The 16,462-nt window shown below is 56.3% G+C and overlaps 2 protein-coding genes across 2 annotated transcripts; one reads left to right on the forward strand and one right to left on the reverse strand.

Moving 5' to 3' along the window:
- Positions 1–338: 338 nt before the first annotated feature.
- LOC136140208 (optic atrophy 3 protein homolog) lies at positions 339–731 on the forward strand. Its single transcript, XM_065898290.1, has one exon. It carries the CDS (start codon positions 348–350, stop codon positions 729–731), a length of 384 nt encoding a protein of 127 aa, XP_065754362.1. The 5' UTR covers positions 339–347.
- A 1,423-nt stretch (positions 732–2,154) lies between these two features.
- Positions 2,155–15,311, reverse strand: VASP (vasodilator stimulated phosphoprotein). Its single transcript, XM_065898903.1, has 13 exons — positions 15,022–15,311; positions 8,042–8,213; positions 7,804–7,969; positions 6,686–6,782; positions 5,982–6,031; positions 5,633–5,862; positions 5,387–5,487; positions 4,813–4,864; positions 4,225–4,261; positions 3,962–4,007; positions 3,718–3,808; positions 3,125–3,182; positions 2,155–3,000 (listed from the first exon to the last, which is right to left on the reverse strand). The coding sequence occupies exons 1-13, from the start codon at positions 15,024–15,026 to the stop codon at positions 2,963–2,965; spliced, it is 1,143 nt and encodes a 380-aa protein (XP_065754975.1). The 5' UTR covers positions 15,027–15,311; the 3' UTR covers positions 2,155–2,962.
- Between the last annotated feature and the right edge of the window lie 1,151 nt (positions 15,312–16,462).

Genomic DNA, 16,462 nt, shown 5'->3' on the forward strand with positions numbered 1-16,462 from the left:
CCTGGACTTCTGACCGCTCCCACCCCCTCCCAGAGATTGCGGCCCCCCGCTCTGGACCTCCCCTCCAGGGCAGCAATTCTCATCCCCAGCCGATCACCAGAATCTTCTGGACGTTTTCAAAAGATGCCGTCAGGGCCACCCCTGGCCAGATAACTAACTGGGCATTCCGCGTGCGAGGCCCGGCGCGGGTCTTGGTTAAGGGGCCCATTCCCCGCTGGCGCCCGCGATTCTGGCTGCCGTGTCGCCATTGCTCCGACCCGGACACCGAGGCGTCGAGGGGCGGGGCTTGCATTCCCAGCAAAGATCCCTGACCCCTGTCTTCCCCCGCAGTGTACCACTGGGCCGAGATGCGAGCCAAGATGCGCCTCATGGGCTTCAATGCTGAAGCCGTCAAGCCGCTGAACGAGGCGGCGGCCGCCGAGCTGGGCGCCGAGCTGCTGGGCGAGGCCACCGTCTTCATCGTGGGCGGCGGCTGCCTGGTGCTGGAGTACTGGCGCCACCAGGCGTATCAGCGTCGCAAGGAGGGGGAGCAGCGCGCCGCCTGGGACGCACTGCGGGACGAGGGGGGCAGCCTGGCGCTGGCGCTGGAGGCCCTGCAGGCGCAGGTGCAGGCGGCGCCGCCGCGGGGCGCCCTGGAGGAGCTGCAGGCGCAGATGCAAGAGGTGCGCGCCCAGCTCTGCGTCCCGGACCCGCCGCCCGCGCCCCAGGCAGAGCCCACGCCCGAGGAGTAGGGGGCCGCAGGGCCCTGGTCTCAGACGTGACTGATGCCTGGTCTGACATGTCTGTCCCCACTGTCCCTTCCTGAACCGGCCCAGCTAATACCACCAGGTCCCTTTAGAGTCAGAAGGGATCTTGGACTGGGGCTGATCCAACCAGGCTTCTGGTCACCTCCCTACTAACCTGCCCAGTGAGGGGTACCTTCCACTGGGACACCCCCATCCACCGGTGGAACGTTCCAGCCCGACTCCCATTGCCCCACCGCATCCACTGGTTTAGCACTTTGGAATGGAAAAGCAGCGTCTTCCACTGGACCCCACCCACGCACCAATAGGAGGGCCAGCAGGGCACATGGACCATTTAATTTTGTCACTCACACCTCCAACTTACCTGAGGAGTGGTCCTTTCCCTGGGACCCTCATCCATTACACCAGGACACCTCATCCCACTTCTTCACTGGTACCGACCATTGTAGTGAAAATATAGAAACCTCTGATGGACTTCCCCACCCCTTGACCTTCCATCTACCTCACTCTTCTGGGGGGGCAGGGAATAGGATGGATCTTGGTGGGCATTAGCTCCAGTGGGTCTCCCTGTGGCTCCTCTAGTCCACCACTGGTGCATTGACTGGGGTCCTCCCCTCTTTAAGTGGATCATTCCAACAGATCCCTCCACCCTTTCCTCCATCCAGATCTCCTCTTCAGAGTACTCAGGGATTCCCCCTTACTTCTTGCCTTTGAACTGGACACCCAGTGTCCACCCCAGTCCTTCATGCAAAGGCTTCCTCCACCTGCCCCCTCAGCCCTGAAGTTCACCACCTCCAACCAAATGGAATAATTCCACCAGGTAGTGTTGTTACCTACCTCACCTATCCCCTGCCAACCCACTGAACCATTAAAGGGGATGTGTTGCGAGCTCTGTTATTTCTGAATTCTATTTCTTTTTAGACTCTAAGTGTTGTATCATTTAAGGAGCTCTGGGGGAAAGTCATCTTGAGAACGTGTCCGAGAACCACGATGTACATCTGCAGAACGGGTGGCAGGCTCACTAAAATTAGAGGCTGGGAGGGATCTGGTGGGAAGGGGCCAGTGTCATCCTTTGAGCCCTTTCCCAGATGGGGAAACTGAGGCCCAGGGGAAGCAAAGGGTCTTGTCCAAGGGCACACGGTCAATGAAGGACTGCCCCTGGCTTTCTCTAGGGTGGTGAAGTGGTTGGGGCAGGGTGGGAAGGAGTGAGGAAGCCGTCTGGTGAGGGGCACAGAGAGGAAGGGAGGCAGGAAGGCCGAGAGGGGCCAGGGGCCACCCTAGCTGCAGGAGTCTGAGGGCAGGTTCGGGTGGGAAGAAGGAAGGTGAGGGGAAGGCAGATTACTGGGGGAGGAAGGGACACACCCCCATCCTCATGAGAGCAGCCCTTCAAATCACTCCAGAAATCTTAGCATTTATAAAAACTGGCAGATTTATTCCACAGGGGCCCATTTTCAAGAAGCTAAAGGTGAAGGTGGGAGAGGGGAGGTTTCCTCCCCTTTTCCTTTCCCCCTCATCTTTTTTTCCCCAGGGGGTAAAAATGGCCTGGACCCCAAAACCTACCGAAATAAAAAACCAAAAAACTGAGGTTCTAAAAAGTTACAGCATCTTAATTCCTCATAGAAAAGGGGAAGGAGCCAGAGGGAAGGGAGGTCCCTGGGGTGGGGGGCGGTGCCCCCAGCCTGATGGGACAACCCCCCCCTTAAATAGCTGTCCCAAGTGGGACAAGCCAGGGGCACAGCATTTAAAAACTCCCTACATCCCATTTTATCAAAACCAAAGAGAAAAAACATTTCCTCCCCCCCAAACCTAAATATATATATATACTTTTTTTTCTTAAAAAACAAAATTTCAAAGGCATTAAGCGTTAAAGTGAATCTAGAACAAGGGAATGTGAAATTCCCTCCTTCCTTCCCCCTTACTGTGGGGTTAATTGGTACATCCCCAGCAGAGGAACCAGCCCCAAGAGGATGGCAGAGGGGAAGGACCAAAGGGAGCAAAGGGTGGGGGCCTCCCCAGCCAATCAGCAGCCAGTATGGGTGTGGGCATGGTGCCAGGGAAGCCACACCCCCTTGGAATTTTCCAAGTGAGATAGGGAGTGGGGAAGACGCATTCCTGTGTAGTCTTCAGCCAATTCCAAGTCAAGTTGAGGCAGGGAAAGCAGGGTGACAGGCGGAGGGCGTGTGCGGAAAGGAGAAACTGGATCTTCTGGGGCCCTGTGGTCAGGGGGAGCCCCGCTTCCTCAGCTCCTGGACAAAGGCTGGAAGGAAACTGGGCAGAGGTCAGGGGCACAGCTTCTTCCCCCTTCCCTTCCAAAACAGGGCTTTCCAAGGGACATGATGCCTCCAAAATAAATAAATGTTTAAAATAAAAAACCACCTCACCTTCAATTATTTCCTCTTTCACTTTCTGCAGTTCCTTCCTCACCTCTTCCAGAAGCTCCTGCAAATGATGGGGTACCAATCAGGAAGGGTACTTGGACTTGCAAAAGTGAATCTCCCTTTTCTTAATGACTGAGGGGCCAGAGGAAGGAGGTTCAAGACCCCTATTACACACACACCATGACATCACTGGCAAGGCCACAAAGTGAGAATTCTAGGGGAGAATTCTGGATCCTTGGAGCCAGAAGGAAAGTACTGGAGAACATCCAGTACCAAGGCTGGCAAATACATTGCAGTCTCCTGCCACCTCCAATCGGTGATAAATGTCTGGGGCCAGTGTACTGAAAAGGATTCTGGGTACTCAACAGAAGTGAGTCCAGTGATAAGATTAGTAAGGTCTGTCATGGGCACTGGATAAGGTGGTTATGGTGTCTGTGTCATCCCTGACATGATCCAATCTCTCTCCATTTCTCAGATTGGAAAACTGAGGTTCCCAAGGCCTTTTCTAGAATCACATGGCAGGTCAGTGGCAGAGTCTGGACCCAGATCTCCTTTCTATCCCCCGGACCTCACTCCCAGTCCTTTCCCCAAGCTACCTGTTTCACCCTCTCCAGGTCTGACTCATCATTGGAGCTGGGCGTAGAGGGTTGGGCCTCGGAAGTGGTCACTGAAGAAGATGACTTCATCCTGGGAGAGTTGGTGTGGTTTGGGGCAGAAATGAGGTTAGAGAGAGGGTCTGCCTCCCCTGCCTCCCATTCCAGGGGTCACACAGTGTTCTTCCCTACAAATTTGGCAAATTCAACTATTTTTGGGGGTGGGGCCCCAGTATTGATGGCCCACCTTGGCAAGGTTGTGCTGTTCTTCTCCCAGGGTCTCCGCACAGATTCTGGGGGACAGGCAATAAATCAAAAAGATCAGGGACAAGGAATGCCCTGCCTCAATCTTTCTCCCCGAGCCTCATCAGCCCCTGTTCAAAGAACCATCTCAGGAGACTACAATCCCCAGCACTGTTCGTACAGACTCTCCCATCAAGGTGTGTTATATGTGAGAAGCGGGCATCCTGGGACTTTTAGTTCCTGTGACTAGACTGGGCTCTCACTCACCACTGTGGGCTGGGACTCTGGCCTCTGGCTCCTCCTGCTGGTGGGAAATAAAACTGTCATGAGCCAAGGGCTTCCCTGGTGGCGCAGTGGTTAAGAATCCACCTGCCAATGCAGGGGACACGGGTTTGAGCCCTGGTCCGGGAAGATCCCACGTGCCACGGAGCAACTAGGCCCGTGTGCCCCAACTACTGAGCCTGCACTCTAGAGCCTGCGAGCCACAGCTACTGAGCCCATGAGCCACAACTACTGAAGCCCGCACGCCTAGAGCCCGTGCTCCGCAACAAGAGAAGCCACGGCAATGAGAAGCCCGCACACCGCAACCAAGAGTAGCCCCCGTTCGCCGCAACTAGAGAAAGCCCGCGCGCAGCAACAAAGACCCGACGCAGCCAAACATAAATAAATTTAATAAATTAAAAAAAAAAAAAGGCAACTGTCATGAGCCAGCCCCCCACCCCCGACGCCGCACCTCTGCTCATTTTCCTCCTCCACCTTCAAACCTAGCCCATCCCTGTCACAGCCCCCTCCCCGATATTCCTACACAAACGGTACATCCTAAGGGGTATATGGCAGGAAGAGCCCCTGACCCACATTGGCAGATTCATCCTTGGCGGTTTTCTCCCCAACTTGTGTGGCTTTCCTTCTGTAAGAGAGAAAGGCAAAAACAGATGGCTTCAGCCCTCCCTCAACCACTCAATTCCCTTCCCCGGAGCTCTAGAAAGGTAGATTCTAGCGTGCAGACTTCTGGAATTTGTCAGGGCAAAGAAAATTTTAGTTTTAGAAGTTCAAAGAGAGTACTGCTCTTGAACTGGGGTGGGGCTCTCCGATTCCCACGTTTGGGAGTCACACAATTCTAAGGGCGGAGTTCCCAGGTTCTGAGGCAGGATCTCCTAAGGTCCTAGAATTCTGGGGTTTAGAACATTCCAGAGGCTACCTGGGTGGTTGCAAACCTCAGCCATCTCAGGAGAATGCAATCCCCATCATTATATCCCAAACCTGGCTATCAAAGGGCGAACTTTCACCCAAAGAAACCAACTAACTGGGCATCTGAGCCCTCCCCCCACCCGGCCCTACTGAACAGGAATCTCCAGGTGATAACTGCTGGTCTGAGGGGTGTGTTCCAAGGGCTTTCTGCGGCTATTGAGGGCTCCAGGCTCAGGCTCACCTCCGGGCCAGCATGGCATTCATCTCTTCCATGAGCCCCCCGCCCGTGGTTCGACTGCTCTCAACTTTGGGGGCCAAGGGCCCCCCTGAGGCCTCCTCCTGCTGGAGAAATTACAAAGAGGTGGGGGCTTTATAGGCGGGCCTCCTGGCCTTCCAGCCCTCCTGTGAGGCTCCCAGGAAACTCTGGCCTCATCCCATTATAATATCAGGCCCCGTCAACCCACACCCGCCTTGCCTGCCCCCTCACCTTGCTGACTTTCCTGAGTTTGGCTCCGGCAATGGCTGCGGCCAGGCCGGGGGCCCCAGTCCCTCCACCACTGGGGCCTTGTGCTGTGGGGAGAGGGGGCGCAGGGGGTGGGCCTCCCCCTGCTCCATGCCCCCCAGCCGAGGAGAGACCAGGGGGCGGGGGGGGACCCGGAGGAGGGGGAGGTCCTGGAGGCGGGGGTGGTCCCCCAGCTGGGAGAGCAGCTGGGCCTCCTGTAAGAAACACGAAAAAGGAGGGGTGCTGAGAGAGAAGCCTTATTCTCTCTTGTCCGGCTGGCCCACCCCCTCCTCTGGGGCGGTCAGCCGAGCCCCGAGGCCATTCGAGCAATCACCTGCGTTGGAGACCCTGCGTTCCCGCTCCACGAGCTCTGACTGCTGCTGCCTGGGGAGGGAAGGCGAGCTGCCATCACTCAGAGCCCCAGGCTGGCCAGCAACTTCCCGGATCGCCCCTCAGAGGTGTCCAGCAAGGCTGGCTCCTAAGCCCCACTCCTGTCCTCCATTCCCCAGGGGCCAGGAAAGGGTTGCAGGGGGAGGACAGGGACAGAGCGAGAGCAAGAGGCGAGCAATCCAGTCATCAGACTGTCGAGAACACCCGAGTACAGAACACCCAGGATCCTCTGGACAGCCAAATTCTGGGCTCTGGGAATCTGGGGGACCAAGATTTAGAACACCAGAGTACAGAACACCCAGGATCCTCTGGGCAGCCAAATTCTGGGCTCTGGGAATCTGGGGGACCAAGATTTAGAACACCAGAGTACGGAACACCCAGGATCCTCTGGACAGCCAAATTCTGGGCTCTGGGAATCTGGGGGACCAAGATTTGAAGGGTCAGGAGGTTCTGCAACTCTGGGTGTCAGGAGTTTTTCGAACTCCAGGAGGTGGGGGGTTTCTGAAAGAGGTCCATTTCTAGTCCCCTGGGAGTTGGAACATTCTGAAAGCTGCAAGTTGGAGAGGTCTGAACTCTAGGAGTCAGGGGTTCTGGAACAATCTACAACTCCGGCAGCAGTAAGGTTCCCCACCCAGGGACTGGCCCCACCTTTTCTGTTGCTCCATCTCCTCTGGGGAGGGGCCGTTCTGGACAGACCAAGTGGGAGGTGCTGTAGGCGGTGTGGGCGGGGGCGGAGGCCCACCTCCTGGAAGGTGAGAGTAAAGGGTGCTGAGTCACCCAGGAAGCGGGCGCCACCCCTCAGCACGTTCCCTCGGCTCTCCCGGGCCTCCCAGGGCCTCTGCGATGAGGGGTCGGCACGAGCTTCCCCTGACTGAGCTGATGTGAGGTGGGTGCTGGGAGGATGCCCAGGTCACAGGCGGAACAGCAAAGGCCCGGAGAGGGGAGCTGCTTGTCCCAAGTCCTGCAGACCCGAATTTGCAGGAACAAGGCTTGAAATCAGGCCCACTCCGGCATCCAGGCTCTTAGGGCACCTGTCACAGCCGCTCAGACTGCCCCACCTGAAGACCCAGGAAAGGCTGAGAGCCCCTTCCTCACCCCGCCTCAGGCCTCTGGCTCCCATGTTATTTTTCTGTGCCTCGAACAAGCAAGCCCTTCCCCACTAGCCCTGAAGCCGCTCCAGGAAGCAAACACCTCCGCCATTTGGTGATTTGTGACCCCAGATGCATAGCTGTCACTTTGCTCCTCAAAGTGTACTGTTTATGGACCGGGAGCCTTGGCGTCACCAGGGAGCTTGTTAGAAATACAGAGGCTCGGGCCCCGGCCAACCCAACTGAATCGGAATCTGCGTTTCTCCTAGATGATTCGTGGGCACATTCCAGTTTAAGAAATACCAACTGGAGGTTTTTTCTTAATACTGTTGCCTGAAAACTAACCGATGATGACGTAAGTCAGTATAGTGGTTACCTGGGGCAAGGGCACAAGGAACTTTCTGGAGGCTGGAAATATCTGTGTCTTGATCTGGGAGGTCACACAGGGGGTGTGCATGTGTAAAACTTCCTGGAGCAAAATGTACTCTTAGGAACCATGCATTTTATACGTGGGTGCACTCGGGGCACACAGGAACCCACAAAATCCTCATAATAATTCTCCACAGAAGTTGTGAATTGGCCTCATTTTCAGATGAGTAAACTGAGGCCAAGTGGTAAAGTGGCGGCCCCAGGCCACACGGCAGGGCTCGGTGGTCCCCTCTGCCCACTCTCTCTAACCTTCCAATGCCTCTAGGGCGCTGGCCATGCCGGCGGCAAACTGTGTTGCATCCTCCTTGCTGCTGAAGTTGAGGCCCCAGACCTGGCGGGCGTCACGCCACTGGTGGAAGTTGGGGGTGGCCTGGTTATACTTGACACCCCGGACGATGGCACAGTTGATGACCACCTGGCGGGGGGGGAAAGGGGGTGAGGAGTGGTGGGGCGCAGCGGGTAGAGGGGGCGGGGAGGGAAGCCTCACCTGCTGGTCTGGCTGCATCTTCCGGCCGACCACCCGGAAGGAGTTGGCAGTGGGGTTGTGATAGATCTGGACGCGGCTGAAGGCCTGGGGGCCCGTGCCAGCAGGCAGCCATCGCTTGTTGCTGTCATCATAGAGCATCACAGTGGCCCGGCTGGAGCAGACAACCGTCTCACTGCCCAGAGGGAGGAAAGGGGAGAGAGGCCAGTTAGCTGAGGGGAGCCTGGCACCCTCCCTCCAGGGGCCGGTCACCTTCTCCATCTGGGGCCCCCTGGGAGAGTAGAAGACACAAAGACGGTGTGAGAGGAAGAGGGACCCATGGAGAGGCAGAGGAAGACAGGCAGACGGGGAGAGAGGGCTGGGGACAGACCCTCGAAGAGGCCCAGACAGGGAGACTAGGAGAGAAAAGACAGACGGGATAGACAGACAGACAGACTGGGAGAGTTAGACAAAGAGACAAACAGGGGATGTGAGACAGACAAGGAAAGAGACAGACAGTCAGATGGGGGGAAAGAAGACAGGAAGAGGAAGAGTCAGACAGACTGGAAGAGACAAACATACAGACTGATGCAGAGAGAGAGCTGAGAAAGGAATCAGACTGACGTAGCGGAGACAGACTGAAAGACAGACAGACAGAGGAGTAGTGGGGGAAAACAGATGGAAAGGCAGGGAGCAGAGGAAGATACAGAAATGGAGATACAGGCAGATGGAGAAAGACAAAGAGATGGACAGAGAGACTGAGGCAGTCAGAGAGATGCAGAGTGACAGCTGGAGGAGGGGGCCCGGGAGAAGCGGACGGAAGGGGCGGGGCAGGAGCTCTGGGCAGTGCTGGGAATCAGCCCCTGCCTGGTTCCCTTGGAGCCTCAGTTTCCCCATCTCCACTGTGGTGCTCGGAGCCCCCCCTTCCCCCAACCACCTCTCCCCACTCTGGAGGAGGAAGCTGAGGCTCAGGGAGGGGAAGGGTGAGGCTTGCAGCAAGTTGGGGACCAAGGCTAGATCCCAGGCTCTTCCACTCCCCGCTGCCAACCCCATCCCTCCGGCCCCCCGGCGCCAACGGCCATCAGTGGACACTCACTGCTCCGTGTCAGGCAGGGACCCAGACAGCCCCGGCCCCACCCTCCAGGGCAGGAGAGCAGCACAGTGGTGTGTCCTGTCCGCAGATAGTGATAATCCAAGACCAGGCCTGGGGTGCCCAGAAGGAGTGCCTGCCCCAGCCTGGGGATCAGAGACTTCCTGGAGGAGGTGACATCTGACTTAGCCTTGTGGGGAGGGGGGTCAGTAAACTGGTTCAGGGTTCAGGATCTGATATCCACAGATGTAGGTTCAAATCCCCGTTGGGCCACCTACTCCATATGACTCAGGCAAGCAGCCTTCCCACATGAGAGAAGGCATCTTCCTTGCCTGCAGACTGGGGAAATGACAGACCCCACCTCCCCCAGGGCAGTGGGAGAAGTAGATGAGTCTGGACATGTAAAGTGCTTGGCATGTACTGAGTGCTGAGTAACTGTCAGCATCCTTTCCACGGGCACCCTGCACAGGTACCACTGGGTCCCTGGACAGCCACATCCCTCCCACCCGCTACCAGTCCTTCTGGGGAGGTTCAATGCCCTCCTCCCCCAGTGGGGAAACTCAGGCTCCCAGACAGGAAGTGACTTGCCCAAGGTCACACACAAACCAGGGGGAAGCGATGGTCCCCACCCCCACCGGACTTTTTCCTGAAAAGAAGAAGTTGGTGGTCAGAGGTTTCCGGGGAGAGAAATTATACCCCACAATGGCTCTGTCTCTACCAGGGCTGGGGGCTGGTGCATAACACTGACGCTGTAAAAGACAAGGCAGGGAAAGCCCCTCAGCAAACCCAGATCCGGGTTTCTAGGCCAGGAAGCTGAGGCCCCAGACCCTCCCCCCAGGTTTACATAATTGGGGCACCTCCCTCTTATCAGGCACTTCAGCTGCTCAGATGCCCTAAGCCCTTTCCTCAGAGTCTCTCATTTTATTCTCACTGCAGCCCTTCTAGATGGGCTATTTCATCCTCATTCTGCAAGGGCTACAAACAGAGGCCCAGAAAGGTTGCGTGACTCGCCTGTGGTCACACAGCTAGTAAGTAGCACAGCAAGGGTTTGAACCCAAGCCACCTGGCTCCCAAGTCCACAATCTTAACCACCGGGGACTGTGTGGGCCCTACCCAAACACCAGGTGCTGTTTCCAGACAAGTGCAGCCTCAGGGGCTCTTTCTGGCTTCCACTGCCCCTTGCAGGGCAGGGGTAAGGCCTCGCCCACACCTGCCACCCACACCCAGGGCAGACTCTGCCCAGGTGCCCCGGGCCTTCGTTGCTACCCAACCCTGGCTGCACTTTGCTCTCCCAAGCAACCCTGCCCTGCTGAGTCTCTGGACTGGCCAGAGAGCTGGATGTCTGCAGAATGACCCCAGACTGGTCTTGTCCCTCTCCAGGCTGTGGTGTCCCCATTATAGCAAAAGGATCCTGTTAAAACACAAGTCAGATCGTACCCCTCCTCTTCTTGGAAGCTCCCGTGGCAGCTCCCACAGAATTTTTATTCTGGCCAAGTTCTCTCCAGGGCCTTCGTGATCTGTGTGATCTCTGATCTCATCCCTTCCTTCCCCCCGGCTTGCTGTTCCAGCCCCACTGGCCTCTGCGCTGCTCCTTCAACGTGCCAGACACATTCCTACCGCAGGCTGGTGCTCTTGTTCTCCCTCATCCTGGATTTTCACCTCCTTCAGGTCGCCACTTAGCCGACACCTCTTCCAAGAAGCCCTCCCTGACTACACTATCTGGAAAAGCTCCTCTCCCTCTCATTGCATGTCCCAGGTTTCATAGCACCTGATCCCTGCCTGACAGATCCCTGTCTCCCCTACCAAAAGGTCAGGACCATGAGGGCAGGGATTTTTGTCCTTTCTGTTTTGTCCTTTCTGCTGTGTCCTCGGAACCTAGAATCATGCCTAGGACATAGTAGGTATCCAAGAGTTGTTAAATTAGCCATCTATAAAAAAGGAAAAGTTTTTAACAATGGCAGCTGATATTTATCGGTTAGCCTGTGTACCAGACATTGTTCTAGGGTACTGAGCTGCAAGTTCCACAGTGAACCTTGCAATGACCTCATGAGATGGACTCTGGTGCTCACCCTTTTTACAGATGAGGAACTGTGGCCACAGAGAGGTGAAGACAGTTATCCCAGGTCGCGCAGCAAACAAGCAGAGGGGCTCATATTTGAACCCAAGTTCCCCACCACCACCACCCCCCCGCAATGTTCTTAACCTCATTTAAAGATGAGAAAACAGCTAAGCTGATTTTTTTTTTTTTTAAGGCAAGGTATAAAGTGTGTATCAGAAGTATTTTTTTTTTAAAAAAGAAAAGGTGGGGAGGATATAAATACCTCTGCACACAGAGTGGTGATATATGCAGAAGCTGCTTCTCAGGTGACTAACCGTGGCTGCCTCTGAGGCACTGGGGACCTGGGGGCCTGAGGAGGCAGGAAGTGGACATTTTGTACCGTTTACCTTCTTGAATTGCTTGATTATGACTTTTCTTTTCATTTTGTTTTAACACGGGCTGGTATTACCTATAAAAAATGAATTCATTACTTAAGTTCAAAAAATAAAACTATAAACTAGGCAAAAAGCTAGAATGGAAAAATCCCACAGCCAGGAAGCAGGGAATGAGATGGAAATGGGGTCTGCCTAATTCCAGTGGTCTCTGGGGTCTCATACCCTCAATTTGACATGAGAGCCTTAATCCCCAACCAGCCCAGAACTCTCCCACAAGTCCTCCCATTCTGGTAAACTCTAGCATGTGGTAGATAAAAGAAGGTTCAAGTCACCCCCTCACTGTGTGGCTTCCCGTCTCTGAACCTCAGTTTCCAGCCCTGGAAACTGTAACTCACTGGGGTTTGGTAAGGATTGAAAGAGATTTTAAAAAGCCCTAAGCACAGGACTTGGAATTTGGCAGAGGATTCATATGAGGGAGCTGAGAGGCAATATAGGAGGGAGAGAGCTTCTCATCACGGGAGGCAATCAAACATAGTCACTCTAGTTTACTCAAACCTTCCATATTAGAGGCTTGCCCTTCCTTTCACCCCTTCATCCTATAGCCCCTTAAACCGCAAAACTTGTGATCTACCCCCCAAAGCCCCAGGCACACACAACTTTTCCAAACTACAAATCTTTGAAGAAACCCTGGATAGAAACTCAGATGTAGGGTCTGCAGGGCTTGTATGGGTTCACTCTAGTCCTTCCTCCCTGACAGGCCTCAGTTCCCCATAAGTGATTAGGAAGGTAACTGGGCTCCTTTTTGTTTATCATCATTATCGTAAGTGTTTGTACAGTGAAAGCACGTTACTTGTATTATTATTTTTTTTTTAAGGCCACTAAAGTTTTGATTTTCCTTTTTCTCTAATAGTATAATACTCTGGAAAGAGGCCTGGGTTCAAATTCAGGCTTGCCCACTTCCAATCTGACTTTAATAGGCAATTTGCTTAATTTCTCTGTGCCTCAGTTTTCCCATCTGGGGAAGGGGGACGTTTCTAACAGTATCAATCTCTTAGAATTGTTGTGAGGATTAAATTGAATCAGGCACCTAGTACAGTGCCTGGCACAAAGTAGATGCTTGATCAAATGGTCTCTCATTATTTTAAAAAAAATAAAAACAACAATAATAATTACTATTATTGGAAGAGGAAAGAAATGAACCACACACTTCTTGAGTCCCTTCTGCCCTGAGATTCTCAGACCTCTGCCCCACTTCCCAGAATTCCAGCTCAGAGTCCCAGACACAGCAGACACTCAACAAATATTTGTCAAACTGGGAGAAAAGGAACTGTATCTTGTAATTTTCCATCTTAACATCCTCTCTTCCAACTGCCCCCAAGACTGTCCCCAGCCAAATCAGCCAGAAGTCTGAGGATCCCAGCCCCCTCCCCTCCCTCAATACTGCTTAGGAATTTCTGAGGGATCTTGGGCCAGGCCTTTCTCTCTTTGAGCCTCAGTTTCCCCAGCTGCCCCCAGACAAGGCCATGGGTCTTTCTGAATCCTTCCTAGCTGTCCTGGGAGAAGGGGCACAGCCCAGTAAGTCGGGTGTGGCCATCAGAAGGGAAGACCCCTCAGGAGGTGGGAGTAACTCTCTGGTGAGACAGGCATCAGCTCGACTTCTGCCCACCTCCCAGGAGGTGGGAGGTTTGGTCGTGGCCAGCAGTAGGGGGGCCTTGTGGGAGGGCCAGGGCCTCGGGGACTGGGGGCGGGGAGGCTGGCCCAGACATTGCTCCTGTCCTTTTACGGTCTCAGCGAGTGAGGCAGCACTAACTCGGACATCCGCCATCCGCCTTCCACCGTGCCTGGGACCGGAAACGCGGCGGGGTGGGGGGGAGGCAAGGGGCGGGGCTGGGGGGCGGTGGGAGAGGAGAGCCCCCCCAGGAAGAAGGTGAAGGAAGAGAGCCTGACTCCCGAAAACCGCCCCCTCTCCCGGGGCAGACTTTGAAGGGATGTTGCTATAATGGGGGAAAGGGTAGGCAGGAAGTCTTGTGGGTGTCTGTGGGTGCCCCCTTGCTCCAAATTTTCCAGCAATCCCTTTACAGCAGAAGGAACAAATGTCCGAGGGGGATCCTCTACTGACCGTAAAAAGGAATGCCACCCTATGTCAGAGGGCAGGGGTATGGGGAATGTGGGAGGATGTGGGCACCAGGGGGTTAATCCCCAGCCGCCCCCAGGGGCCTCCCCCTCGAGCTGGGGGCTTTGGGGCAGGAAGTCCCTGACAGCGTAGAGGAAGGGAGATAGTATTGTCAGGCTCAGGCCTCAAGGGAGAGATTATGGGGGGCCCGGGGAAAGGGAGAATAAGGGGGGGCTAGTCGGGTCCCCCAGCCGCACGGGCCCCGCCCTCAGGTGAGCCCAGGAGTTTTGAGGGAGGCCCGGGAAAGACAAAATCCCTGGGGTCCCTTCGGCCCCCAGCCCCTAGGATTAAATTCCTGGGAAGATAGCTGGAACTCTCTGGGAAGCCTGGGTCCCTTGGGGAGAGGGCTATGACCTTGACGCTTTGCAACGCCCCCTCCTCCAACCGCACAACTCGGGACTGCTGGGGAAGGGGGGGGCGGTGTTGAGAGAAGGGGGAGGCGCCGTGGTGGGGAAAGCAGCCGGCCCACGGCGCTCTTTGCCGGCCCCTCCCCACACCAGCTGTCTCGACAGGTGAGTCAGGAAGACAAAGGCCCCCCTTCCCCCAGCTGCCGCGCCCCCTCCCTCCCCAGGGCCGTGCAGGTTGGGGAGAGGGGCCGCCCTTCTGGCCCGGGGCCGGGGAGCCGCCCTCGGCCCAGAGCGCTCGCTCGGTCCTAGGCACAGCCTGTTTTAAGCAAATTGTGGGTGGGGAGCGGCGGGGGAGGGGAGTCCCAGCCAGACCCTGGAGGCTGCGTCTGGGTCCGTGGATCCCTCCACACCAACCTCCTCCACAGGAGGATGAGCCCCCCAAATTTAGGGGGTTAAGTAACCCCGAAGTTAAGGAGCAAGGTCGCTCTTGGGAAGACTTTTTCCAGCGCCACGTAAAAGGGGACCCCCGAAAACCAAAGTCTACGTCTCAATCTCTCTTCCAGGTCCCAGGGACCCCCAAACCGGCCCCCCACAATCTCTCTAGGAGCCGGGTTGAGATTTGGAGGGAGTCTGAGCCCTGCCTAAATCCTAGCCTCCCTGCGGGGAGTATTTGCCAACTTGAAGGTCCTCTGAAAAAGTCTTTTAAAAATTCGGGAGTCCTTGGAGCGCCCCCAAATCTAAGGGCTCCCGGGAGAACCTCACCGGCACCACGCGGAGCCTTGAGAGTCAAGGGGAAGTGGTCAGTATTTGGAGCTCGTCAAAGGGGGCTCGGCCTCAAATCCGAGGCTCCCAGTGCCCAGTCCCCAAATACCAGCCCGGAGCAAGCTGGGGGGAGGGGGACAAAGGCGGGGCGGGAGCTCGCGCCGGGCGGGGAAGGGTCTGAAGGCAGTTCGAGACTCACCTCATGGCTGCTCGGCGGGCGGGCGGAGCGCCCACGGGGTAGGTGCTCCCGGGGCGCCCCTGGCTTGAGGTTCAGGGGTTCAGGGCTGGCTCCAGGTTCTGCTCAGTCTCCCCCAGGGTCCCGCCCCATAGAGTCCGGCTTCCTGGGGGGAACGTGGACAGGGCCGGGGCGGGTCCTCGGGCGCCTCCTCTCTCGGGGGCTCTGATCGGGGGTCCCGGCAGCAGAAAGGGGGTGCGGCGTCCCCTCCCCGGCGCGCCCACTCGGCCGGCGGCGGCTACAATGTTACTCTTACTACTGTACTTCTCTTCGCTACATTTCGTTCCAAAATTCCACTCCCCGCACCCATAATGCCCTGCGCCTTAAAGGGGCCGCGGACCTCAAGGCGGTGAGGTTGAGGGGGGTGGAGGGCGCTTAAAAGGGCAACGCGGAACCTTAGACTTCCGCTATTTCCCTCTTCCCCAACGTTACTGCATAGCGATACACTCTGGGGGTCACCCCCCCAAATTAGAGGGGAAGTTTGATGGAGGGGAAGGGATCCTTCCTTGATCCTTCGTTCTCTCCCACGATGGAAATTCTTAGGGGAATATCAATGGGGGCACAAGTTCTTCTCACCCTCCCCATCGACTTCTCCATTTCTTTACATTCTACTCAGTTTGGGGGGCGAAGAGGACCTTCTGGTCAAGCATAGATTCTCTCAAATTTTGTCCCTTAAATCCTGCCTTCGGAGCCCTCAACGGTCTCTCTCCACCAGTTTATGAGGGATTACTAAGGGGCGAACCCCCTCCCCCGCCGAAGAGCGGAATGGGTGGGGAGGGGGCCCACCCCTCTCACTGCCCCCCCCCCCCACTCTGCCCGCCCTGGGAAGGTGAGGAGGAAGTGGGCCGAGGGGGCGCGGCTGGCCGCTGACTCACAGCCGCAGGGTGTGTGTGGGGCGAGGCGCGGGGGGGGGGGGGGTTATGGGGTGTGTGTGTGCGGCGCTGGACCTCGGTGGGAATGGGACTCCCAGTCCCTGTGTGAATAAGGCCCCTTGTCCCCTCTCCACGCACGCCCCGCCGTGACTCAGTTTCGTCTGCGGAGGATGGTGGGATCATCCAGCAATCCGAGGGAACGGAGGTGGGGGACCCTCCCTATGCCGGCTCCCGGGAGCCCCCTCCCCCCACGCGCCAGATTCGGGCTGAGTCCCAACACCCTCCCAGGCTTCCGCCACTGGTCCTGCAGACTCCGCCTTACGTAACGTCACCAATATGTTCACGCCCCTCTCGTAGAGCGCCACCTGGCCTGGGTAAGGTGCCTTAGGCTGGGGCAGGAACCTGGGGAATCAGTTCGACATTTAGAAATGGATAAATTGAGGCCTGGAGGCAGGAAGTAAATCGGGTATAGCCCTCTTGCCTGAGCCACCAGGACTCCAGTGGTGCAAGGTATGAGTGTAAAACAACTCTTG

This window comes from Phocoena phocoena, chromosome 20 (genome assembly GCF_963924675.1).
Source record: "Phocoena phocoena chromosome 20, mPhoPho1.1, whole genome shotgun sequence".
In the NCBI taxonomy this organism is placed as follows: Eukaryota; Metazoa; Chordata; class Mammalia; order Artiodactyla; family Phocoenidae; genus Phocoena; species Phocoena phocoena.

Coding starts and splice junctions, on each gene's coding strand:
- LOC136140208 (XM_065898290.1), top strand. CDS start 348: ATGCGAGCCAAGATGCGCCTCATGGGCTTCAATGCTGAAGCCGTCAAG.
- VASP (XM_065898903.1), bottom strand. Junction 4,262..4,812: donor CCAAGGATGAATCTGCCAAT/GTGGGTCAGGGG, acceptor ATTTCCCACCAG/CAGGAGGAGCCAGAGGCCAG. Junction 3,001..3,124: donor GAAAGAGGAAATAATTGAAG/GTGAGGTGGTTT, acceptor GTTTCCTTCCAG/CCTTTGTCCAGGAGCTGAGG.